This window comes from Muscardinus avellanarius (assembly GCF_963383645.1).
Source record: "Muscardinus avellanarius genome assembly, chromosome: 21".
NCBI lineage: Eukaryota > Metazoa > Chordata > Mammalia > Rodentia > Gliridae > Muscardinus > Muscardinus avellanarius.
Genome location: NC_137807.1, coordinates 7,286,246 through 7,312,153, shown reverse-complemented (window position 1 = coordinate 7,312,153; position 25,908 = coordinate 7,286,246). Strand labels below are relative to the sequence as shown.

Here is a 25,908-nt window from a genome sequence, read left to right as displayed (position 1 = left end):
AGCCAGTGCGCACGGCTGGCTTCGAGCCTGCGCGATCCTCCTGTCTCTGCCACCCAAGCCTGGGGATTACAAGCGTGCGCCACCACGCCTGGCCTGACAAGCAATTTAAATCAACTCTTTTTAAGATGCCCGGCATTGCCGCCCACTCTTGTAACCCCCCCCCCCCACTCCCCGCACTTGGGAGGTGGAGACAGGAGGATCGCGCAGGTTTAAAGGCAGCAGCGCTGACTTAAGAAGACCTTGTTTCCAAATTAAAAAGTATAAAATAGGTCTGGGAGTATAGCCTGGAGGTAGAAGGGTTTCCAGGAACCCCAGTACCCCCCCCCCAAGAAAAAGAATACTAAGATGATTTCATTCATATTGCTTAGATAAAATTTCTTGAAAGTTGCTTTACTAATTTCTAAGGTTTCCCCAGAATCACCTCAAGTCTGTTTGTGTGTGTACGCGTGTGCGCGTGTGCGTACGCATGTACTGTACATGAATGTACTCGAAGCTGGGCCATTCGAACCCTGAGCTATTTTACTCCTGGCACTTTATTTATTTATTTATTTATTTATTTATTTATTTATTTATTTATTTATATTTTTGGTGGTACTGGGGGTGGATCCCAGAGGCTTTCTACCTCTGGGCTATACTCCCAGACCTTTTTTTTTATATATATTTTATTTGGAAACAGGGTCTCACTAAGTTGCTGAGAGCCTCACTAAGTAGCTGAGGCTGGCTTCGAACCCATGCGATCTTCCTGTCTCAGCCTCCCAAGCGTGGGGATTGCAAGCGTGCCACCACCATGCCCAGCTTTTCATTTTTTATTTTGAAACAGAGTCTCTCTTCTCCTTTCTGGCTCGCTGTTTATTTTGTAGTTTAATTCTTCCAAAGCTGGGCATGGTGGCACATGCCTGTAATCCCAGTACTTGGGAGGCTGAGACACAAGGATATCAATTCAAGCACAGCCTCAACAACTAGTGAGACCATTCCAAAGTAAAAATAGAATAGGGTCAGGAGTGTTGGAGGTAGATGCCCCTGGGTCCAACCCCCAGCACCAAAAACGAATGAAGGAAGGAAAAAGAGAGGGCTGCAAGAGGCTCTGAGATCTACCCCAGCCCTGGAAAAGTGAAATGAAAGAATTCAGGGGAGAAATGGAACAGAATCCAGGAGAGGGGCAGTCAGCATTTCCCTGTTGAGCCCATCACCGTTTACTGCCTGATAGCCATTATCACGTGACCTGTACTGATGCATTTGAAAATTTTCCTCTTTCAGACTATTTCTATTGTCCTTTGGGTGTCCAGTTACTGTGAGAGTGTGCTGAGACCATACAAATTAAATTTGCAGAAAAAGAAAAAGAAGAAAAAAGAAACGAGCATCACCATGGTAACAACCAAAAGTGACAGCCTGCTGTCCTCAGTGGCCTTTTTCTCCCAATCCTTTTTTTTTCTTTCCTTTTTTTTTTTTTTTTTTTGGTGGTACTGGGGTTCCCGGAAATCCTTCTACCTCCGGGCTACACTCCCAGACCTATTTTATATTTTATTTGGAAACAGGGTCTCTTAAGCTGGCTGAGGCTGACTTTGAACCTGCGTGATCCTCCTGTCTCTGCCTCCCAAGCTTGGTGATTACAAGTGTGTGCCACTAGGTCTGGCTTTCAACCTCATTTTGAGACAGTGTCTTGCTAAGTTTCCACAGTTGACCCAAAACTTGTGATTCACTTCACCCAGGTTTTTTCTGAAATTTTATTACTATTATCAACTATTTTTCTGTAGTTTTTTTTTTTCCTGTTCCTGGGGATGGAACCCAGGGGCATTCTACTTATGAGCTACTTCACTGCCCTCTTTTTTATTCTTTATTTTGAAACAGGGTCTCATTGAGTTACAGAGGGCCTCTCTTAGTAACTGAGACTGGCTGCGAACCATGATCCTCCTGTCTCAGCCTCCAAAATGCTGGGATGACAAGTGTGCGACACCATGCCCAGCTTCTGTAGACTATTCTGTTTCTGTTCTGTATTAACATTATAGAAAATCTCAAAGATGTACAGAGAGAAACATAAAGGCTTTGTTTTCTTCGTCTCCTTTAGGAGATTCTTGGCCCCAAGTTCAGTTATGCCCAAGTAACATATATTCTATGAATTTCTCTTCAGTTCCCCAGAGTGAAAGAAAAACCTCTCTCTTTTTTTTTTTTTTTTTTTTTGTGGTACTGGGGTGGAACCCAAAGGCTTTCTACCTCCGGGCTACACTCCCAGACCTATTTATACTTTATTTGGAAACAGGGTCTCACTAAGTTGCTGAGAGCCTCACTGAGTAGCTGGGGCTGGCTTCGAACCTGTGTGACCCTCCTGTCTCAGCCTCCCAAGCGCGGGGATGACAAGCGTGCGCCACCACGCCCGGCCCTCATTGTTTTTTTTTAAATGCCTGTCATCATGATTCAGTTCACAGTTATTTGGTGGTGTGAGATTGTCTTAATATCTAAAACTGTACCTATCCCAGTTATGAATAAATGGAATTAAGCTAGGCATGGTGGCACGCAACTGTAAATCCTCATATTTGGGAGGATTACAGGTTCATGGACAGCCTCAGCAATTTAGTGAGACCCTATTTCAAAATAGAAAATAAAAAGGGCTGGGTCTGGGAGTGTTGCCCGGAGGTAGAAGGGTTTCCAGGAACCCCAGTGCCACCAAAATAGAAAAGAAAAAGGGCAGAGAGTGTAACGCAGAGGATTCGCCTCGGCTCAATTCGTAGCAAACACACACACACACACACACACACACACACACACACACACACACACACACACACAAATTAGTATAGCTTATATGTGTTGTAAGTACTGGAACTGTGTTTGGTAATCTTTCAAATATTTTAAATCTCGTTCCCAGCCACCTATCTTCACCAGTTACCAAGACTATGTTATAGGACTTCAGACTCTAATTTCCAATGTTGTGGATCATATTAAAGGGCTCGAAGCACATCTAATTGCACTTAAGCTTGAAGAACTTATTTTAGAAGATACTTCTTTCTCTCTGGTAAGAGATTATAAGCAATCAGCAATGATTTTTTACATATGCAACCAAATATTATATTTTTAAGAATATTTTCTTTATTGTGGTACTGTAGATTGAACCCAGATCTGTTCTGCCTCCAAGCTAGAGAATAGCTTGGAGGCACAACACATTTTTATTTAGAAAAATTTTAAACCAGATCTCATTAAGTTGCTGAGGGCCTCACTAACTGGTTGAGGCCTGCCTGAAACCTTGGATCTTTCTATCCCAGCCTCCCGAGTACTGGGATTACAGGCATGCACTACCATGGCCGGGTTGTATTCTTTTACTTACTCACTGGTTTTGGATATGCAGCCTGTAGGCATTCTACCTCTGAGCTATACCCCCAGTCCTTTTTTTGTTTGTAAACAGGGTGTTGCTAGGTTGTTCAGAGTCTCCCTACATTGTTTATATTAGTCTTGAACCTATCATCCTATGTTCTGGGATTATAGGCATGACAGTATATCAGGTTTATGTTTATTTTGAAACAGGATCAGCCGGGCGTGAGACAGAAGGATCACACGGGTTCGAAGCCAGCCTCAGCTATTTAGTGAGGTTCTCAGCAACTTAGTGCGACCCTCTTTCCATATAAAATATGAAAAAGGTCTGGGAGGATAGCCCAGAGGTAGAAAGCCTCTGGGTTCCACTCCAGTACCACCAAAAAAAAAAAAAGGAAAAAAAAAAGAAACAGGATCATACCTGGCAACATTTGTTTGTTTGTTTGTTTGTTTGTCACGGTGCTGAGGGTTTTATCCAGGGGTATTCTACACCCAAACACACCTTCAGGACACCCCCTGTTGGTGATGGAACCCAGGGGCATTTGTACCTCCGAGCTACACCCCCCCCCAGCCATGTTTGTATTTATTTATTTATTTGTTTGTTTATTTATTTATTTATTTTGGTGGTATTGGGGGTGGAACCCAGAGGCTTTCTACCTCCAGGGTATACTCCCAGCCCTATTTTATATTTTATTGGAAACAGGGTCTCACTAAGTTGCTGAGAGCCTCACTAAGTAGCTGAGGCTGGCTTTGAACCTGTGCGATCCTCCTATCTCAGCCTCCCAAGCGCGGGGATTACAAGCGTGCGCCACCACACCCGGCCCCTGTTTTATTTTTTATTCTTTACTTTGAAGCACGCCTGGCCCCTGTTTTATTTTTTATTCTTTATTTTGAAGCAGGGTCTCACTAAGTAGATGAAGGTCTCAGGGAAGCTGTGATCCTCGTATATCAGTCTCCCAAGTACTGGGATTACAACTGTGTGCTACCGTGCCTCGCTAAACACTGGAGATAGAACCCAGGGGCCTTCTATCTCCAGGCTACAGCCCTGAACTATTTTATATTTAATTTGGAAACAGGGTCTCACTAAGTTGCTGGGAGCCTCAATAAGTAGCTGAGGCTGCTTAGCGATCCTCCTGTCTCAGCCTCCCAAGCTCTGGAATTACGAGTGTGTGCCACTTCGCTGGCTCTTTTTTTCTTTTTTTTTTTTTTTTTTGTGGTACCCAGGGGCATTCTACCTCTGAGCTACACCACTAGCCTATTTTGAAACAGGGTTTTACTGAGTTACAAAGGGCCTCACTAAGAAGCTGAGGTTGTCCTGGAACTGCAGTTCTCCTGTCTCAGCCTCCCAAACGCTGGGATTACAAGTGTGTACCACCACATCCAGCTCTTTTGTGGCTTCTAAACTCATACATTTTTGAAAAGGCTTATAAGAGCTGTGGTCTTTTATTTGGTCTCTTGAAGCTATAGACTTTAATAATAAGGAGGGATACTTTTCAGTAATTGTGACTGATAAGGTGGAGGTGGTAAAGCTGTTGCCTTTAAAAAGGGGCCATAATGATGTCCAAATTCATAATAAGTCTCTACTTCATGGTTCTAATATAAACAAAAACTTACAAATCTCAAATTTTATATTTTGCACAGCTCATAGCTGTGTTTTTTTTTTTATGTTCAAACATGGTTAATTTCCACATTTTTACTTGAGTAGAAGCTAGCAGCCGGGCATGGTGACGCATACTTGTAATACCAGCATTCAGGAGGCTGAGACCAGAGGATCAGGAGCACAGTTCACAGCCAGCCTCAGCTACTTAGTGAGGCCACCCACAATTCAATGAGATTCTGTTTCAAAATAAAGAATAAAAAATTGGGCAGAGGGTGTAGCTCAGATGTCAAATGCCCCTGGGTTCCATCCCCAGTCCTGGAAAAAAAAAAAAAAAAAAAAAAGCTAGCAGTCAGAAACATCAGCTTTCCTTTGTTATATTACTTTATTAAAAGCTAGCAGTCAGGCTGGGGATAGTGGGCCACACCTATAATCCTTGTCCTTGGGAGGCTGAAACTGGATTATTTGAGGGTCAAAGATACCCTCAGCAACCTAGAGAGCGACCCTGTTTCAAAACAAAAGGTAAAAAGTGTTGGGGGTGCTGCTCAGAGGTAGAATGCCTTGGAGTTCAACCCCTACTACCAAAACAAACAAAAAAAAGCACCCAGATAGCTCAGTTTTTCTGTTATGTAACCTGGTAAATTATTGATTCTGAAGTCGCAGAGTCTTAGTGAAAAACTACATTGAAAAATACATCTGTAAGCCAGGCGTGGTGGTGGTGGCGGCGTGTGCTTGTAATCCCAGAACTTGGGCTGAGACAAGAGGACCATGGGTTCATGGACAGCCTCAGCTACTTAGTGAGGCCCTCTGTAACTTAATGAGACCCTGTTTCAAAATAAAGGATAAAAAACTGGGCTGGGGGTATTGCTCAGAGGTAGAATGCCCTAGGTTCAATCCCCAATATGCCCCCCCACCAAAAAAAAAAAAAAAAAAACCACCGGTGAGTGTTAGGCTTCTTTGCATTTTATGACATTGGGAATGGCCCTCTCTATCCTGATGGAGCGTGTAGTGAGGTAATGGTACTTTTCACTTTTGTCTGAGGAACTATGTATTTGTTTCCTTCCTAGGTAGAGAAAAAGTTTTCAAAGACTGTACAAGGGAAGGTGCAGAGTAGCTACCTGCACTCACTTCTGGAAATGGGGGAGCTTCTGAAAAAAAGACTAGAGACCACCAAGAAATTAAAGATTTAGAGCTCGCGAAGCCCAGGCACCGAGGACTCCACAGCAGAAAACGGCGACACTACCTTCCCAGGCAGGAGCAACATTGGTTGCTCATCATCTTAATCCAGAACTTCCTCATAACATGCATGAAGGACTTTGATCGTGAATTAATTTTCTTAGGTATTAAATATATACAGCGGATTAAATTATTGTATATAAAGCAGAAGCAGGACCCTCATCTGGGTTTGACCACTTTTTATACATGTTCATATGCATATGGCAGCAACAGAAGAACCCCACTTTTTCTTCCCTCCCACCACCAGAAACATTGGGGTGGGGGGTCTCTAAAAGCAGCAATAGAAATTAGGCATAAAGCGTCGACCTCAGAGTGGCTGAATAGCCCTCCCATTATGGCAGTGGGCTTTGGGGCTGGTCTCGAGCCACAGGAAGCAGAAGGCAGAAGTCCAGGAGACGTGGCGGGGGCAGGCCCTTGCCGCCGCGGTAGTTCACCTGAGGCTTCCTCAGCCACCCGGCTCCCACCCCACAGCAGGCCCGCTCAGGCTCGGGTGAGGCGGCGTGCGCACTTGCCCTGAAGGGCTCCACCCAGATGACCACAGGTGCTCATTTTTTGGCTTTTACTCCTGACAGCCAGGATATCCCCTTCCTCGTCTCTGTGCGGGTTAGAGCTCGGATAGGGAAGCAGGGACGCCTCTGTCCACTGACAGCTGTCTCGAGAGGAACGCCGCGCAGGCTGCGCAGAAGCCTGCTGAGGACCAGCTTGCGTTCATTCATCCATTTGGGAAAGACGGGAATCACTGTCTGAAGAGAGGTGTACATAAGGTATACACGCAAGCCTGATGCTTTCTTCATGGGTTTTGTGAGTCTCATACTGTAGTGGACTCATGCGTCATATATATATTGACTTGAAAGTATATATATATGCTTGAAAATTGGGATTTACTGTTTTAGTGTTTTTAAGTGAAAGTTTGGGAAAGAAGGAAGAATATATTCTGGATTTAACCTAGGTTTTAAGTTTGGGGCTGATAAATATTACCCAGTGGATGTGCCATTCAGTCTACTTTCTTAAAAGCTGAGAATTACAGCAGGATGCTATTCACTCTTCCGCTGGAGGTATGTTCCCAGGACTGGGACTTCAGAGGTCGGTCTGATAGAAAGGATCAAAGTTGCTCTTGACAATGTTACGCCGTTTTTAGTTTCTTTTGGAATCCTTTTAGGTGTGTGAATCGCTGCTTGTTTTTGTGACCTAAGTCTGGTTAAAGTTAGTCATTCTGTTAGCGCAAAGGAATGAATTTGATGGGGAAACTCAAGCACCTGGTGGGGTCGGTCTGAAAGGCCACCATGGTCCTTTCCTGTGCACTGCTCCAGGGAAAGGTGACGCTCCTTTTCAAATAAAGCAAAAGAGAGCCAGGAAAACTTCTGTACGCAAACTTTGCATTCTGTTCCCTCATATTGACTTTCTTAGATTTACAGTTTGATATGGAGGTTGATAACTGTTTAAACTTCCAGCAAATTTTTAGAAATTGTTGCATTATCTGTTCAAAACAAGACTTGTTAGAAAACCTAGTCCATCAGGTAATTTCAAAATAAAATTTTTGGTATAAATTGGTATCCATAGCTGTCACATACCCTGTCCCAAAGGGAAGAATGTCTTTAATAAGATGAATTGAACATTTTGATTATTCTTTAGTATCCTTTAATGACAGTGTACCATTATTTTCATAAAACCATGGCCTATGTTAGATTGAACTTTGTGTGTATGCAGGGGGGATGTGTGTGTATGGCATATGTTCTTGGAATAATGTTTCTCTGAATATCCAAAACAGCACTGTAAATAGAAATGTTTTTTGAAACAAGTCTATGAGCTGACCATGGCCCATCTAGCGTGCGTGCTGCGTGGGCTGGCCATGGCCAGAGACGGTCATGACTAGTGGTCTACCTTGAACAATCTCCTGCCTCGGGGACCTGGGACCTCTACTGGTTTTACTGACAAATAATGTTACGTTGAAGTTCGGCTTCGTTTTGTTACTTGCTGATTTTCCTACTAAATGTAGCATTTCAGTTAGATCCAACTCTTAAATTTTGAGATAATTGTAAAAAGAATGAAATTATGCAGAAATGGCCAATATCTTTTATCAACCTGTTCTTTTGGAAACTGTCATGCACTATAGATTGTGTACAGTTAAAAATATATATTATATATATATTCTTACATGAGTAAAAAGCACCCTCTCCCAGCAATTGTATGTCATTGATATTTGAAGAGAATTCCCAAATAACCCATTGCTGCTGCTGCTGTTTTTGGTTTGTATGGGGTTTTTTGGGTTTGTTCGTTTTTTTTTGGTATTTTTTCCATTTTTGTGTGGTAAATTGGTATTTAAAAAAAAAAGGAAAGGAGAAAAAACATGACTACTGTTTACAGACTGAAAAATGACTGCTTTTTATACTACTGAAATCCTAAGTTAACATTCTCCAAAGCAAAAATTCGGTTTAAAATCATCTGATGTGGATAAAAGGTAGAAGAGGTTTTAAGTGTTCTCCACGTAGTGGGGATGTACAAATGCCTAGTTGTGTTGCTCACCAATTCTGTATATCTTGACAATTTTAATTGTTCAAAATCGTATTATATTTTGCAATCACTTTGTTCAATCTGGACTTGTCTTCATTTTAACTTTTAATATAAAAGGGGGTTTCAGTGTATCTACCAGTTACTGAAACTCTCCCTGCCTACTTGACGTGATTTGTTGACATGGGAGCCTGTACTCCTCCTCCGGAGTCAAGTGAGGCTTCGCAAACCTTCACACTGGAGGCTCATCTGTATAAATATTTCAACTTGGCGTTTCGCCTTGTTCACTTTTGTTCCGGTTCTTAGAAGCTACAACCTTCTAAACAGTGTAACATGTCCATTTTGTACCGAGTGCTATATCCCCCCAAACTTTTGAGAATTAAACTTTTTTTATTCCCAGCCACCAGTTCTTTTTGGTTCAGAAGCAGCCCCTCCCCCTCAGTGTGAGTTTAACATATGTGTTGAGCAATTATCATGGGTCCGATTCCTACATTTTAGGCTCTGCTGATGTAATGAAGACCCTGTCTCCTGGCTAGTGACTGTGAGTGGGGAAGAGGCAATAAAGGTAAATACTAGTTTGTAACTAAGTCCTGTCTAATAAAGTAAATCAGAGTCTGTCTAGCTGGTGACTACAGGCTGGGTCATCAAAAGACCTCTCAGGGCTGACATTGGACTCGGGACAGTTAGTCAAGATCCCAAGGTGTCCAGGTAACTCATTAGACGAGGGGAAAGCCGGGCGTGGGGGCATACACCTGCCATCTGCATGCGGGCGTAGAGGCAGGAGGATCACAGGTTTGAGGCCAGCCGCAGCCGAGGGCTGGGGATGTAGCTCAGGTAGAATGCCTCTGGGTTCAGTCCCGCTAACACCAAACTGAAGAACGGGGGCGGGCGGGGGGCAGGGATTAAAGAAAGATCAGGTAAGTCAGGACCTGTAACAGGAAGAGTTGGCATTTTATTCTAATGTAGTAGGAAGTACTAGAGGATCTCAGACAGGCTGGTGACATGATTTATCCAAAGGTAATTCAGCCAACAGATGCAAAATTTATTTTTGCATATTGACAACACAGTGGCCATAGGGCGCCCTCCCGGCCCCATTTACCTTCTGTCCTGTGATATCAACTCCCCTGGTATGCCCCTGAAGAGTTTGTGCTTCCTCCATTTATGAGGTCACTCTCTCCCCATGTCCTTTGTGCCTTTATTGAAAGGCAGGTATTTGGTGATACCTACTGCTGGCTTTGTTTTGGCGGCACTGCAGAGTGAGCCCAGGCACTACCTACCGCTGGCGGTGCCCCTGCCCCGTTTGCTTATTTTGGAAACAGGATCTCACTGATTTACTGCGCTGTGGGCCTGGAATCTGCCATCCTTGTCTCAGCCTCCCAAGAGCTGGGGTTAAAGGTGTGCGCCCACTGCATTTGGCTTACCTCCTACGGCTCCTAATTTGCAGAAAGGGCTCAGACGAATACTTCTTAGTGTTCCCCTTCATTTTGGGTATCACTACTGTCTCAGTGCAGTGTGACGAGTGCAGGTAAGCCACTGTGCCCCAGATGCTTATAAAAGCTCTGAGGGAGTCTATCTGCCCTACCTTTTCCTTGAGGGGCACAGAGTTTTTCTGCAACCTAAAGCTTTCATATCTTTCAGGAAATGCAGAGGACCCGACAAATGAGCTAAAGGCCAGATTCCCCTTGTACCATCCCAGTGTCTTACTCTTGATAGCCACACCCAAGTTCCCAGATTCTTAGTTCTCTATCAATAATCTGTGGGGGGAGCTGCTGGGGGATTTAACCCAACAGCATTCTACCCCTCAGCCACACTCCCAGCCTTATTTTTCTTTTTTTCTTTATTATTTATTTATTTGCGGGTCTGGGGATGAAACCCAGGGGCATTTGACCTCCAAGCTACACACCCTGCCCATTTTTTATTTTTTTATTTTGAAACAGGGTCTCACTGAGTTGTGAAGGGCCTAAGTAGCTGAGGCTGTCCGCGAACTGTGATCCTCCGGTCTCAGCCTCCCCCGAATGCTGGGATTATAAGCATGCACCACCATGACCAGCCTATTTTTCTTTATTTTGAAATAGGGTCTTGCTATGTTGCAGAGAACTTCACTAAGTAGCTGAGGCTGGTCACAAACCTGCAATCCTCCTAAATAATGGGATTAAAAGTGTTCACCAACAAGCCCGGCTTCAATATTCTTTTTTCTTTTTGCAGTACTGGGAATGGAACCCAGGAGCACTGTACTTCCGAGTTATACCCCCAGTCCTATTTTTATTCTTTATTATTATTATTATTTTTGGTGACACTGGGGGTGGAACCCAGAGCCTTTCTACCTCCGGGCTATACTCCCAGACCTATTTTATATTTTATTAGAAAAAGGGTCTCACTAAGTTGCTGAGAGCCTAAGTAGCTGAGGCGGGCTTCAAACCTGTGCGATCCTCCTTGTCTCAGCCTCCCAAGCACAGGGATTATAAGCATGCGCCACCATGCCCGGCATTATTCTTTATTTTGAAACAGGGTCTCACTGAGTGGCAAAGGGCCTAAGTAGTAGCTGAGGCTGTCTGCGAACTGGGATCCTCCTGTCTCAGCCTCCCAAATGCTGAAATTAGAAGCGTGCGCCACCACACTTGGCTAATAACCTCCCTTGATGTGACTCTAATTCCAATATCTTTTGTGGCATCAATAACCAAGAAGTATTTGTAAATTAAAATTACTCTTGGCACTATTAGAGAAAAGTGGTTGTGGTGGCACGTGCCTGTAATCCCAGTGCTTAGGCTGAGACAGGAGGATCGCAGGGTAGAGAACAGTCTCAGCAAGTAATGAGACTAATCAAACTTGTGAGATCCTGTTTGAAAATAAAAGTGTGCTGGTCGTGGTGACACACACCTGTAATCCCAGTACTTGGGAGGCTGAGACAGGAGGATCACAGGTTTGTGGCCAGCCTCAACTACTGAGGTCCTCTGTCACTTAGACCCTTTTCAAAATAAAGAATATAAAATAGGGCTGGGGGTGTAGTTTGGAGGTAGAATGCCCCTGAGTTCAATCTCTGGTTCTGGAAAAAAAAAAAAATAGGGCTGGGGATGTTAATTTGGAGATAGATTGCCCCTGGGATCCATCCCCAGTGCGACACACACACACACACACACACGTTGGTATTTATCGAGTAAACTGTCAGTGAGAAAATGACTTAGTTGAAAAACACCTGTATCTTTAACGTTCAACCTAGACTGAACTTCATAGTTTTCTAAACTGTACCTAGTTCACTGTCGGGCCTCTGGTTCAATAGTTTGGCTTTTTTATTTTTGGTGGTACTGGGGTTCCTGGAAACCCTTCTCCTTCCAGGTTACACTTCCAGACCTATTTTTATTTGGAAACGGTCTCTTAAGCCAGCTGACTTCGAACCTGCGCGGTCCTCCTGTCTCAGCCTCCCAATCGTGTGCCACCACGCCCAGCGACTTTTTTCTTTTTGATGGTACTGGGGATTGAACTCAGGTGTACCTCCAGGCTACACCCCAGCCCTATTTTTAATTTTTTACTTATTTTTTATTTTTATTATTTTTGTTGGTTTTAGGGGTGGAACCCACGGGTTTTTTCTACCTCTGGGTTCTACTCCCAGACCTAGTTTATACTTTATTTGCAAACAGTGTCTCATTAAGTTGCTTAGAGCCTCTGGCTTCGAACCTGTGCGATCCTCGTGTCTAAGCGCTGGGGATTACAAGCGTGTGCCACCACATGTGGCTCCTATTTATTATTTTGAGATAGAGTCCAAGTCAAAGAGGGCCTCACCAAGGGCAGCAAACTGATCCTGCTGTCAGCCTCCAGAGTACTGGAATTACAGGTGTGTACCACCACTCCTGGCTCATTTTTATTTTTTTATTTTTTGGTGGTACTGGGGTTCCTGGAAGCCCTTCCACCTCCGGGCTACACTCCCAGGCCTATTTTTACATTTTTATTTGGAAACAGGGTCTCCTAAGCCAGCGCGCGCGGCTGGCTTTGAACCTGCGCGATCCTCCTGTCTCTGCCTCCCAAGCGCGGGGATTACTAGCGTGCGCCACCACGCCTGGCTGTCTCATTTTTATTTTGAAACAGGGTCCCACCAAACTGCAGAAGTTGGCTTTGAACCTGCCATCCTCCTGTCCCAGCCTCCCAAATACTGGTATTACAGCTGTGTTCTACTGTGCCCAGCTGCTATGTAGTTTTGAGAAATAGAACAAGGTCAAAATATTCTTCTGTCCATTTAATAAATAAGTTTGAACTTTAGTGGGAAATAAAGATTGTGCCTTAAGCTGGGAGCAGTTTCCAGTATTATCAGGGTAGTTTGTTTCCCTGGTAGAATGGAGTCCACACCAGCTTAGATTAAAAAATCAAGGCCAGGTGTGGTGGCGCACACTTGTAATCCCAGTACTTGGGAGGCTGAGACAGGAAGCCCGCAGGTTCACAGCCAGTCTCGGCCACTTACCGAGGCCCCTCTGCAACTTAGACCCTGTTTCAAAATGAATAAAACAAAAACCAAAGAAGCAAGCAGGTCACAGGCCAAAGTATAACTTGAAAAAGAAAAACAAATGGAGCCGGGCGTGGTGGCGCACGCTTGTAATCCCCGCACTTGGGAGGCTGAGAGGAGGATCGCACAGGTTCGAAGCCAGCCTCAGCTACTTAGTGAGGCTTTCAGCAACTTAGTGAGACCCTGTTTCCATATAAAATATTAAAAAAAAAAAAATTCTGGGAGTATAGTCCAGAGGTAGAAAGCCTCTGGGTTCCACCCCCAGTACCAAAAAAATAATAAATAAAAATTAAAAATTAAAAAAAAAAATCAAATGGCTTCCAGTTCATTTACGCCAAACACTTCAACTTTAATTGGACCATAGTTACACATATCAAAGAACCTCGGCAGTACCCTCCTTTATAGCACCGATTCCTTCTGAGGGGGCATCTCGCTAGCCCTGAGCCAGTGCTCCAGCTGTTCCGGACAGGCTGCAGAGATGTCCCCAGCACGGTCACATCCGCATCAAGGCCCAGCGCGATCAGGGCTGAGGTTTCTGGTTTGGGGCCACTTAACCTGATATCTCACGAGGGCCTCACAGGCAGCGAGTGACCCCCTCCCGTCCCAGCAGGCCCCGGGATGCCCGCCCGTCCTCACAGCTCCTCCTTGGCCCCCTTCTTCTGGAAGGCCGTGAGGATGTTTAAGCTCTTCTGCAGCTCTGCCTTCTTGCCGTCGCTCATCTTGTTCTTCTCAATCAGCTTGGTGATCCGGGTCATCTCTGATGCCGGGAAGTCCTCGCCTTGGTCCAGGACCTTCCCCATGATCTTCAGGTACTGCTCGGCCCACTTCTTTTCAGTCTCCTTCACACCTGACAGGTGGTCCTGCCCCTTTTTCAAGAGGGCCTGGCGGGCCTCCACTCCAGAGGCCCTGATGAACTCCCCGGCCAGGGCGTCATACACGGGCAGACAGCCAGGCATGCCCAGGTAGACCCCCTGTCCCTTCAGCCACCGCTGGATGGCTCCCACCTTAACTGCCCCGCTGTATGGGACCGGGTTCTCAAAGTCCCCATCCCGGAAGAGGTAAAAGATGGGGTAGTTCTCTTTGTCTAGCTTGTATTTCTCACTCAGCTCCATGTTCAGCTTGTCGCCATAATCTGTGGACAGAAACCAGAGGTGGGAACGAGACCACCACCAAGTCGGGCCTCCCTGGGTGGAGGGGAGATGGAGGGGCCCTCCTGGCGGTGTAAAGGCTCAGAGTGAGGTCTGACTGCACGGACCCTGGTCTGAATTCCTCCTGTGCCACTTCCCGGCCACATGGCACCAGTCAAGTCACTTAAGCTCTCTCAACTTACTTCCTCTGAGAAACGGATTCTTTGGCATGTTCGCTCTCTGTCCACTACGTGCCAAATACTGTTCTAGGTGCCAAGGGCCTCACTGTAGCTTGGAACATCAAACTCTGGCCTCAAAAAGTGAATATTCTTCTGTGTTTATGTGGTACTGAGGATTCAACCCAGAGACATTCCACCTCCAAGCTACACCCCTAGCTCGATTTTATTTCTTATTTGGAAACCAGAATCTCACAAGGTGGCTGAGAGCCTCAGTGAACTGCTGCTGAGGCTGGCCTTAAACCTGTGATCCTCCTTCTTAGCCCCCAAGTACTGGGATTACAGGCATGTGCCACCATGCCCAGCTAAGAAGCATATATTCTAAGGGTGAGGAGAGATAATATTAGTGCCATAATGAAAATAAAACAGGGCGACAAGACAGACTGGGTAAGAGAGCCGACTTGAGCCGGGCATGATGGTGCATGCTAGTAATCCCAGCATTCGGGAGGCTGAGACCGGAGGATTGCAGTTCGCAGACAGTGTCAGCTACTTAGTGAGGCCCTTCGCAACTCAGTGAGACCCTGTTTCAAAATAAAGAATAAAAAATAGGGCAGGAGTGTAGCGGGGAGGTTGAATGCCTCTGTGTTCCACCCCCAGACCCACCAGGAAAAAAAAAAAGCCGACTTGAAGCACACATGGAAGGCTTTGGGACATGATGTCAGCCGAAGGACTTGAATGTCAGGATGTGGGAAGAATGCCAGGGAGAAAAGGCTGTGCAGTCAGAGCTCTGCCCAAGCACAAAAGCGCTGAGCCAGGGCTGAGCTGCGAGTATTTTGAGATTACACAGCCCAAAGGCAAGGGATATCGCTCCGGGGTAGAGGGTCTGCCTAGCAGGCTCAAGGCCCTGGGTTCAATTTCCAACACTGGAAATAAAAGGACGACAAAGGCCAACTTGGCTAGAGCTTAGTGAAAGAGGAAATGGGGAACCGTGTGGTAGTAATGACAATTCTGCCACCTGAGGGCTGCCCTGTGGGGCGAGGAAAGGAACATGTCTATGAGACCTGGCAGAGTTAAGCACTTAATCGTTGGCAGCCATCAATAGTCTTGTGGAGTGTTTCATTTTTTAATTTTCATTTATTTACTTATTTTTGGTGCTGCGGATGGAACCCAGGGGCTTTCTTCCTCTGGGCTACACTCCCAGGCCTATTTTATATTTTATTTGGAAACAGGGTCTCACTAAGTTGCTGAGAGCCTCACTAAGTAGCTGAGACTGGCTTCGAACCCGTGCAATCCTCCGGTCTCAGCCTCCCAAGCACGGGGATTACAAGCATGTGCCGCCACACCCAGCTCGTGAAGTCTTTCTCTTTTTTTGGTGGTACTGGGGTGGAACCCAGAGGCTTTCTACCTCTGGGCTATACTCCCAGACCTATTTCATATTTTATTTGGAAACAGGGTCTCACTAAGTTGCCGAGAGCCTCACTAAGTAGCTGAGGCTGGCTTCGAACCCGTGCGATCCTCCTGTCTCAGCCTCCCAAGCACTGGGATTACAAGCATGTGCCACCACGCCTGACTTAGGCATGTGTTTATTTGAGCTAAAGCCAAAACCTAACAGTTTTTGGTATAAAAGCTGAAATGAAGACAGAGCTGGCTATGCTGACGCCTAGGAGGCACAGCACCCCCTCTGCCCAGTATCCTACAGAGAGAGCTCAAAGTTCTATGTCAGTTTAATATCAGGCAGTGGGGGAGGGAGAAGGAAGGAGAGGCTGGGCTGAGAGGTTCCAAGGTCCCAATCTCTGCTTGGGCTAAGCTTGCTGCAGGTACCAGATAGATTCATTCATTCCTTCCTTCCTTCCTTCCTTCCTTCCTTCCTTCCTTCCTTCCTCCCTCCCTCCCTCCCTCCCTCCCTCCCTCCCCCCTTCCTTCCTTTTTTGCGGTACTGGGGATGGAACCCAAGGGCATTCTACCTCTGAGCTACACCCCAGCCCTATTTTTTATTATTTATTTGGAAACAGGGTCTCACTGAGTTGCAGATGGCCTCACTAAGAGCTGAGGCTGTCCGTGAACCACGATCCTCCTGTATTGGCTTCTCAAATGCTGGGATTACAAGCGTGCGCCACCACGCCCGGCTCATCAGATTTCTTGAGAGGCCATAAACCCACTTACTACTCAGGAAAGGCTCAGACAGAAAGAGGCTGGGTACTCCTCCTCCAAGCAGGGGAAGAGTGGCCAGCATCCCATCCCCTTCCCTTGCAGTCGCTTGGGCAGGTCCATACCTGAGATCCCCACCTCTGCCACCAAAAGGTCCTCGCTGGAGGCCGAATTTTCAGCCAGGCGCTTGAACTCGTCCTGCTTCTCACCGTAGGGGTACTGGGTGTCGAACTTCACCAAGACGAACTTGCTTTTGGGAATGACCTGAGGGTGCACAGAGCTGAGCAAGTGGGTGTCCCAAGGACTTTGAGGGTGCATTCCCTTTCCCCAAGGGCCCCTGTTTAAGAAACAGTGGGTAGAAGGAACCCCCCCCCCCAAAAGCTCTCATCACCTGATATTCACTTATCTGCCCACTGGTCAGTTTACTTGAGTGTCTGCTAGGTGCTGGGCAGCCCCTCGGATCCATGCTCCCACTAATCAAAGAACTCTATGACCCACCTAGAAGGAACACCGCTAGAGAGGGACAGAGCTAAGGCCCCCTCTAGCACTCCTTTCAATAGGACCAACAGGGTACCTGCCATATTCTCCATCATTCCAGGAGGCCTTTCCCAGTAAACACTGGGCCAGAAACCTGAACAAAGACCATCTAAAAAAGGAACTGGCACCACCGGGAAGCCTTGACTGCAGGACAGTTTGAGCTCAGCAATCTCGAGGCAGAGAAAGTTGGTGAAAGGCCAAGACGGGTCACTGTCTTCTCCCTAGAGCAGGGTTCCCTTTGCCTAGACCCCTGGCTCTGAAACTGTAAAGGCCATGATTTTTATTGTTAACTACAGTAAAATTTGTATAGCATAAAATTCACTTTTTTTTTTTTTTGCAGTACGAGGGATGAAGCCCAGAAGCATTCTTTCTCCAAGCTACACCCCCAGCCCTATTTTTTATTCTTTTGTTTTGAAGCAGGGTCTCACTGATCTGAAAAGGGCCTCACTAAGTAGCTGAGGCTGGCCACGAACTGCTGTCAAAGCCTCTCAGATGCTGGGATTATAAGCATGCGCCACCACACCCAGGTTAAAATCAACCATTTTTAATTTTTTCAAATTTTTTTTTGTGGTACTGGGGTTGGAATCCAGGGACATTCTACCTCCGAGCTATACCTGCTGCCCTAATTTTAATTCTTTATTTTGAAACACGGTCTTATTAAGTTGTGGAGGGCCTAAGTAGCTGAAGCTGTCCGTGAACCATCATCCTCCGGTCTCAAAATGCTGGGATTACAAGCGTGCGCCACCACGCCCGCCTTTCCAGACTATTTAACACTGCCGTGGGAGAGGATGGAAGGAGAAGCCATCAGAACAGGTTACCTTTAAGTGGTCACCGATGCCGTAAGTCTGAGCTCTAGGGGCCTACAAGCTGGGGAGACTAAAATATAAATCAGATCACATCCCTCTGGCCCAAGTGGCCTTGTTTTGGTTCAACACAGTAAATCTGTCCCCTCTCAGGGCCTTGCCAGTACTCTGCTAGCTGGAATGCCCTTTTCCTGGCTTGGTCTGCTCCATGGGTGTCTCTAGGCCTCCAGCCTTGGTTCAAATGTCCCCCCCTCCTTCTTTTTGGTGGTACTGGGGTTCCTGGAAGCCCCTTTACCTCCAGGCTACACTCCCAGACCTATATATATATATTTTTTTTTACATTTTTATTTGGAAACAGGGTCTCCTAAGCCAGCACGCACGAACCTGCGCGATCCTCCTGTCTCTGCCTCCCAAGCGCGGGGATTACAAGTGAGCGCCACCACGCCTGGCTAAATGTCCCCTTCTGAGGGAGCGGACTCCTCAGCCACCGCACACTGCTGCACTGCCATCGGGCTCTGCGTTCACTGCTCTAAAGTCCTTGTTCCGTCTTCTCCGGCAGCCTGGGCACAGAGACACTAAGGACCTGGGGTGATCTGTCTCGCTGCATCTCTAGGGCCCCACAGTGCCTAGCATGTGGCAGACGCTCTGAAAATGTCACCAACAATCAGAACTCCAGGTCTGGCAGGAGATGCTGCATATTGGGGAAGGGGAGTGTTTAAAAAGCACAGCACATAGCTGGGTAATGATGGCTCATGCTTATAATCCCAGTACTTGGGAGGCTGAGACAGGAGGACTGTAGTTTTTTTGGCCATGCTCAGCAATTTGGTGATATTCTCTGCAGCTTAGTGAAAAAGACCTTGTTTTTTTTTTTTTTTGGAACTAGGAGTAGAACCCAGAGGCTTTCTACCTCTGGGCTATCCTCACAGACCTATTTTATATTTTATTTGGAAACAGGGTCTCATTAAGTTGCTGAGAGCCTCACTAAGTAGCCGAGGCTGGCTTCGAACTTGTGTGATCCTCCTGTCTCAGCCTCCCAAGCGCGGGGATCACAAGCGTGCGCCACCACACCCGGGCAGAAAGACCTTAAAAAAAAAAAAAGCCAGGCATGTCGGCTTTCACTTGCAAGCCCAGTACTTGGGAAGCTGAGACAGGAGGATTGCAGGTTAGAGGCCAGCCTCAGCAAGTAGTGAGACCCTTATCAACCTAGTGAGATCCTGTTTCCAAATAAAATAGGTCTGGGGATATACCTTGGAGGCAGAATGCCCTGGGGTTAAAACCCCAGTACCACAAAATACAAATAATAGGGCTGGTGATATAGTTCAAAGATACAACATTCCTGGGTTCAATTCCAGTACCAAAAAAAAAAAAACAAAAAAAAAAAACCTCAATATAGGAATCTATCATTAAGAGGTCTACACATGTATTATGGAATAATACTAATAATCACACAATCTAACTTGAAATAGACTTAAAAACCTCCATTTTTTTTTAACTTTCCATGTAAAATAGTGTTTTTGTTTATTTGTTTTGGTGGTACTGGGGGTGGAACCAGAGGCTTTCCACCTCTGGGCTATACTCCCAGACCTATTTTATATTTTATTTGGAAACAGGGTCTCACTAAGTCGCTGAGAGCCTCACTAAGTAGCTGAGGCTGGCTTCGAACCTGTGCGATCCTCCTGTCTCAGCCTCCCAAGCGCGGGGATGACAAGCGTGTGCCACCACGCCCGGCTAGAGCGGCTCTGAATGGCAAACACTTCCATAAAGAACTGTTTATTTTTATTTTACATTCTATCTTCTATTTCCTTTAGAAATTTCTCTCTCTCATCCCCGAGGATTCAGTTCGATGATACCGATAGTCAACAAACCATTTGCTTCTTCCACGTGGAGGTAAATGCTTCACTTATTCACTTGTTCATTGAAAAAAAAAAAATACTTGCTAAGGGCCCATTATGTTACCGGGTATTGTTCTATGTGAACACAAGGAGTGAACAGACAGGGGCTCAGAACAAGTGGAGCTGACATTCTAGTGATGGTGAAGAGACGAACAATAGATGCCAGAAAGCACTGAAGGCAAAGACCAAACACCGGGAAGCTCCCCTTGTAATCATTGATGAGAGAAGACAGCGAGGTCTGGGAAAGAGTCTGGAGAGAACGTTTGCTCATCCATGCAACAAATAGTTGAGCGAGGTTACAGGCCACCTGCTATGCTGTGCGGATGATGGCACATAAAACAGACAAGATACTTTCTCACAAGCATATGATATTCTAAATTGACAAGGGGTAAAAATTAGTGTAAGCGCTCTACAGAGAAACAAAACAAGGTAAAGTTATTGGCCCTTCAGCCAAGAGAGATGGAGAGGGCAAGAGAAGTGAAGGAAGGGCCCTGAGGAGGTAACACTTAACCTCAGCCTGGAAGGGCATGGTGGTTTACATCTGTAACCCCAGTATTTGGGAGGCTGAAACAGGAAGAGCACAGGTTCGAGACCAGCCTCAGCAACTTAATGAGACTCTCTAAAACCTAGTGGGACCTCGGTCCAAAATGAAAAAATGTCAGCCTAAACAATGAGAAGTAACCTGCCTTTCAAGACTGTTCTGTCACAAGGAGTAATTAGTGCAAGAGCCCTAAGGCAGTAATGAGGCAGGAAGAGTCAAGGAACAGAAGAAATGACTGTTGGGGGGGGAGGGGAAATGGCTAAGAGACTAGAAGGATGGGGAGACAGATCATGTAGGAGCTGCTACTGTGTGGAGTCTCAGGGAGGTCAGAAGTGCGGTTACAGCCTAGACCTGGGTGGTAGTAATAAAGATAATGGTTCTACCTGATTAAAAAAAAATACCGTTCAATTTATGGTGCAAACATCAACCGTCAAATGAGGTACGTGTGACGGTTGACGTTGCCCAATTCCCACGGAGCGGGGAGGAGAGATGGGGGGTTTTGCGCCTGATAATCAAGCGCGGATGGACAGCCACTTTTAAATTCTTGAAACTCTGTCTTGAATGAACGACAAGTGTCAAGCCCACCACAAGCCGCCCTTCTGAAAAGAGAGGAGTTCAGCTTCTTAAGGTGGACACATTTAGAGCTCACTTCTTGGGTTTCACTTCCCTGCGATGTGTACAAAATAAGAAAATAAAACCACTGGTTCTCTCTCAACACTTTGCCCATCTAGAGGAAGTTACAGTTGATGCCTGGTGTAAGACCAGGGCCTGCAGTCAGCCAGGTCTGGACTCTTCCACCGTCCAGAATAGCAAATTTGGTAAAAGGTGGGTGGAGAAGTGGGCTAGGGACAAATTCTTCCATGCTTTCAACCGATTTTAATTCATTTTGTTCCTGGAAACGAGATGTTCCCTACTGGGTGGCTGAACTGCGGCTTTTTTCTTTTCTTTTTTCGGTACTGGGGATGGAACCCAGGGGCATTCTTAACCTTCGAGCCACGCCCCCCCCCAGCCTTATTTTTATTTTTTATTTTGAAACAGGGTCTCACGAAGTTGTGGAGGGCCTAAGTAGCCGAGTCTGGCCGAGAACCTGGATCTACCTGTCTCGGCCTCCCAAGTACTGGGATGACAGGCGTGCGCCACCACGCCCGGCTTCTGCGGCTTGTTCTTAACGCTTGCACTTTTCTGGGAGAAGTAGGATATCTGAACACAGTTTGCATATTACAGTGCAGGCTGCCATTCATCCTCGGAGGGGCTAGCTAGCGTGCCCCGTTCTCCCCGCCACCCCCGCCCGGGCCAGGGGCCGGTGGCATCGCCTTCGCCCGGCTCTCCGGTCTCCCACCTGGGATTCGGAGATTGGTAAAGGAAAGGAGCGCCTAGTTCCCTCGAATGCATCCTTGTAGCTCTTTGGCGAAAGGAAAAGCAAGGATAAACGCTGCAAAGCCAAGGGTGCACAGGCACGCACCCTGGAGGGGGTGTGCTCTGTAGTCACGGTACGCCCCTGGCCCAGGCCCCACCGGCCCCTAGGATGATGGGAGCTCCCGGATCGTCGCTACGAGACCACCCCTCGGCGCCCACCGGCGCCCCTCGCTCCCCGGGGCCCCTGGCTGCACCTGCGCACGTTGATCCCCGCCCCCGTTACCTTGTAGAAAGTGACTGTATCCAGGGGAAGGGCACCCTTAGTGTGCAGACCGCTGCCGCCATGCGGAGCGGAAAGGAGCAGGAGGCCCAGGAGAAAGGGAAGTAGCGGGGAGAGAGGTGTGCGAGGCCCGGCGAACGCCATGACGCCAGATTGTGGGAGTCGGAGGTAGGAGAGCTGTAGTGGAGAGCGACAGGAGCCAGAGGCCACGTGATTAGGAGGGCGGGCCGACGCGCGCGCACGTGGACGCCGGGGAAGGGTTGCGCGGTCCTACGGCGAGAGGGAGGGGCTGCCTGGGAGACGGGGCCGCGCAGGCGCACTCAGCGAGGTTTTTGCGCAGGCGCAGTCAACGAGGTCTGCGCACGCGCACTCAACGAAGCTTGAGAGGGCAAGATGCGCGGAGGGGGGGGGATCTCGTAAGAGGGCGGGTAGGGCGGCAATGGACGTCTGCGCACGCGCACTCGACGAAACGCGCGCCAGCCCCGGGCCTAATGGAGTCTCGCGAGATTTCGGCGACAGGGGGGCGGGGCCAGGTGGCGAACGAGGCTGCCCGCGCACGCGCAGTCCGGGAGCCTCGCTTCGCCTCAGCGCTCTTGTCGTTCGCGGCCGCGTGAGGCGCTGCGCGAGGCGCTTGTGCGGGAAGCCTTCAGGCATTTCTTCCTCCGCCCCGAAGATACCGACCGCCATTACGTCTTAATCCCTGCTCCGCGGTTAGTCATCCCGCGGCAGGCAGGCGTTCCCGCCCGGCAGCGCTGGCCTGAGGCCTGGGCTTTTAGGTAATGGCGGTCGAAGCCCAGCCAGGCCTCGAGGCCTCCTCGCCGCAGAGGTTTTTACCAAGCCGGGCGCCGTGGCGCATGCCTGCGATCCCAGGGTTTAGGGTGCTGAGACAGGAGGGCTGAAGGTTCGAGGCCCGCGTGGCAATTTAGCGAGAACCAAGTTTTAGGTTTTGCTTTTTTGTGGTACGGGGGGGAGGTGGACCTAGGAGCGTTCTACCAACGTGCTACACGCCCAGCTCTATTTTTCGTTTTCTTTTTTAATTTGATTTTCTTTTTTCTTTTTTTTTTTCAGTACTGGGGTTGGAACCCAGGGCCATTTCTACCTCCAAGCTACACCCCCAGCCCTATTTTTTATTCCTTTATTTTTTATTTTTTTATTTTTGGTGGTACTGGGGTTCCTGGAAGCCCTTCTACCTCCGGGCTACACTCCCAGACCTACTTTTACATTTTTATTTGGAAACAGGGTCTCCTAAGCCAGCACGCCCGGCTAGCTTCGAACCTGCGCGATCCTCCTGTCTCTGCCTCCCAAGCGCGGGGATTACAAGCGTGCCCACCACGCCCTGCTTATTCCTTTATTTTGAAACAGGTTCTCACTGAATTGGAAAGGGCCTCACTAAGTAACTGAGGCTGCCCACGAACCGCGATTCTCCTGTCCCAGCCTCCCGAATGCTGGGCTTACAAGCGTGCGCCACCACGCCCGAATTACTCTTTATGTTTTGAAACAGGGTCTCACTAAGTTGCCCAGGGTGGCTATGAACCTGCGTCCCTCCTGTCTCAGCCTCCCAAGAACACTGAGATTACAGGTGTGAGCTACCATGTCTGGCTTTCCTTTTTTTTTTTTTTAAGGATTATTTGTTTACATTTAGGTACTGAGGATTGAACCCAGGGATAACCTACACCCAAGCTACACCCCCCAGCACTTTTTTTATTCTGTATTTTGAAACGTGTATCACTTAAGTTGCTGAGGGCCTAAGTAGCTGAGATTGACGGCAAACCTGCCATCCTCCTGTCTCGGCCTCCTACATACTGAGATTACAAGTGTACGCCATCACGTTTGGCTTGTTTTTTTATTTTGAAACAGGATCTCGCTATATTGCTGAGGCAGGCACAAACCTGTGGCCCTGTTTCAGCCTCCCAAGTACTGGAATTATAACCATGTGCCACCACATCTATCTTTATTTTGAAACAGGGCTTTGCTAGCTTGCAAAAATTTTCAGTAAATTGTGGAGCCTGGCCTGGAACCTGTAATCCTCCTGTCTCAGCCCGGCTAGGTTGTTGTTGACTTACACCACAGAAAAGAATTTCAGGATGCATCAGAGGCATGAAAAATATTTAGGAACTCAGACTTGTTCAGGAAAGCAAGCAATAAAGTAGGATACACATTGAAAGGGTGCGTGTAATCCCAGTACTTGGGAGGCTGAGACAGGAAGATTGCAGGTTCAGGTCAGGCTCAGTGCCTTGTAGCCCTTCACAACTTAATGAGACCTGTTTCAAAAGAAGAAAAAATAGGGCTGAGGTGGAACTCAAGAGATAAAATGCCCATGGGTTCAACCACTAGTATCCCCCCCCAAAAAAAAAAACTATAAAAAGACTGGGAAGTTAGTACTCAACAGTAATCCCAGTTCTTGGGAGGCTGAGACAAGAGAATCCCAGGTTTGTGGCCAGCCTCAGCAATTTAGTGAGACCCTGTTTCAAAATAGAAATGTAAAACAGGGCTGGGGGTTTAGCTCAGATAGAATGTCCCTAGGTCCAATCCCCAGAATCATGAAAAAATAAAATCTGAGCATGTTAGTATATGCCTGTAATCCCAGCACTTGGGAGACTGAGACAGAAGGATCATAGGTTTGAGGGCTTCCGCAACTTAATGAGACTCCCAACAACCTAGTGAGACCCTGTTTAAAAACAAAAAGTTGAAAAGGGTTGGGGAGCTTGGCTTGGTGGCACAGGCTTGTAATCCCAGTACTTGGGAGGCTGAGAAAAGAGGATCACAGGTTGGAGGACAGCCTCCACAAATAGTGAGACTGAGTCCTGTTTCTAAACAAAATAAAATAAGGCTGGGGATGTAGTTTAGAGGTAGAATAGTGCTGGATTCATCCAATCCCACCCATATATATAAATGTGTGTGTGTGTGTGTGTGTGTCTTTCCGCGCGCATGCATGCATGCGCTAGGGCTATAGCTTAGTGGTTGAATGCCCCCAAGTTTAATCCCCAATACAAAAAAAAAAGGACAATAAATCAAGCATGATTGTGTACAAGTGTAATCCCAGTACTTGTGGGGGCTGAGACAGGGCGATCACAGGCTCAGGCCAGCCTCAGCAACTTAGATCCTTTTCAACATAATAAAATGGGGCAGAGGGTGTATCTCTGAGGTAGCACAATCCTTTGGAGGAAAACAGGCGAGGGAGTAAAGGTGAGGGTATTAATGGAGCTACCTTGATTCAAAGTTAGTTACTTTTCCCTCCTGTTTTAGGCTCCTCTCTGCCTTTCCTTTTTTCTTCCACTTCATTCCCAGTTCTTACTGTGGTCAGTGCAGAGATCTCTACCTTCGCTACAATAACTTCTGGTATCCCCCTCCCCAGAGGACAGCTAAATGCAGTAGACTTATCTTACTGACCTTCACACCCAGTATGAATTGCGTAGATATGCCACAGAAAGATGATCACAATTCACAGTGTGACCTCCTGGGACTCAAGCCTGCCTCCTTTAACCCAGCCAATAAAACTGTCCACAGTAAGCTTGTAAAGACAGGAGGACTGCGCAGGTTCGAAGCCAGCCTCAGCTACTTAAGCTCTCAGCAACTTCGTGAGACCCTGTTTCCAAATAGAATATAAAAATAGGTCCAGGAATATAGCCTGGAGGTAGAAAACCCCTGGGTTCCACCTCTAGTACCACCAAAAAAACAAAAATTATCCACAGTAGCCAGGTATGGTGGTGGTGGTACAAGTTTATAATTCTAGTACTTGGAAGGCTGAGACAGGAAAAATTTTAAGTTCAAGACCAGTGAGATCCTGAGACCCTATTTTAAAATAAATAAAAAATAGGGCTGGAAGTGTAGCTTGGAGATAGCCCCTGGGTTCCCTGATACTATTGAGCCTCTGACACTCTTTAGCAATACTGACTCATAAGTTATTTAGGA

At 47.0% G+C, this 25,908-nt stretch overlaps 3 protein-coding genes across 3 annotated transcripts in view; 2 read left to right on the top strand and 1 right to left on the bottom strand.

Annotated features, from left to right (window-relative positions):
- NAA25 (N-alpha-acetyltransferase 25, NatB auxiliary subunit) overlaps positions 1 to 6,090 on the top strand; it is a gene marked incomplete at its 3' end in the record, with an annotated part of 59,727 nt that extends 53,637 nt beyond the window's left edge. The window contains exons 22-24 of the mRNA XM_080717668.1: positions 1,258 to 1,368; positions 2,864 to 3,010; positions 5,968 to 6,090. Coding sequence (XP_080573794.1) covers positions 1,258 to 1,368; positions 2,864 to 3,010; positions 5,968 to 6,090 — 381 coding nt within the window. The remainder of the gene's footprint in view (positions 1 to 1,257; positions 1,369 to 2,863; positions 3,011 to 5,967) is intronic.
- A 7,595-nt stretch (positions 6,091 to 13,685) lies between these two features.
- On the bottom strand, positions 13,686 to 22,140 carry ERP29 (endoplasmic reticulum protein 29; the record flags this gene model as incomplete). The annotated part of the gene is made up of 3 exons (XM_080717672.1): positions 13,686 to 14,268; positions 16,713 to 16,851; positions 22,000 to 22,140. 3 exons carry the CDS (start codon positions 22,138 to 22,140, stop codon positions 13,769 to 13,771), a joined length of 780 nt encoding a protein of 259 aa, XP_080573798.1. The 3' UTR covers positions 13,686 to 13,768.
- Positions 22,141 to 22,775: 635 nt separating this feature from the next.
- TMEM116 (transmembrane protein 116) overlaps positions 22,776 to 25,908 on the top strand; it is a gene marked incomplete at both ends in the record, with an annotated part of 49,695 nt that continues 46,562 nt past the window's right edge. Inside the window, 2 exons of the mRNA XM_080717758.1 lie at positions 22,776 to 22,822; positions 25,285 to 25,510. Coding sequence (XP_080573884.1) covers positions 22,776 to 22,822; positions 25,285 to 25,510 — 273 coding nt within the window. The remainder of the gene's footprint in view (positions 22,823 to 25,284; positions 25,511 to 25,908) is intronic.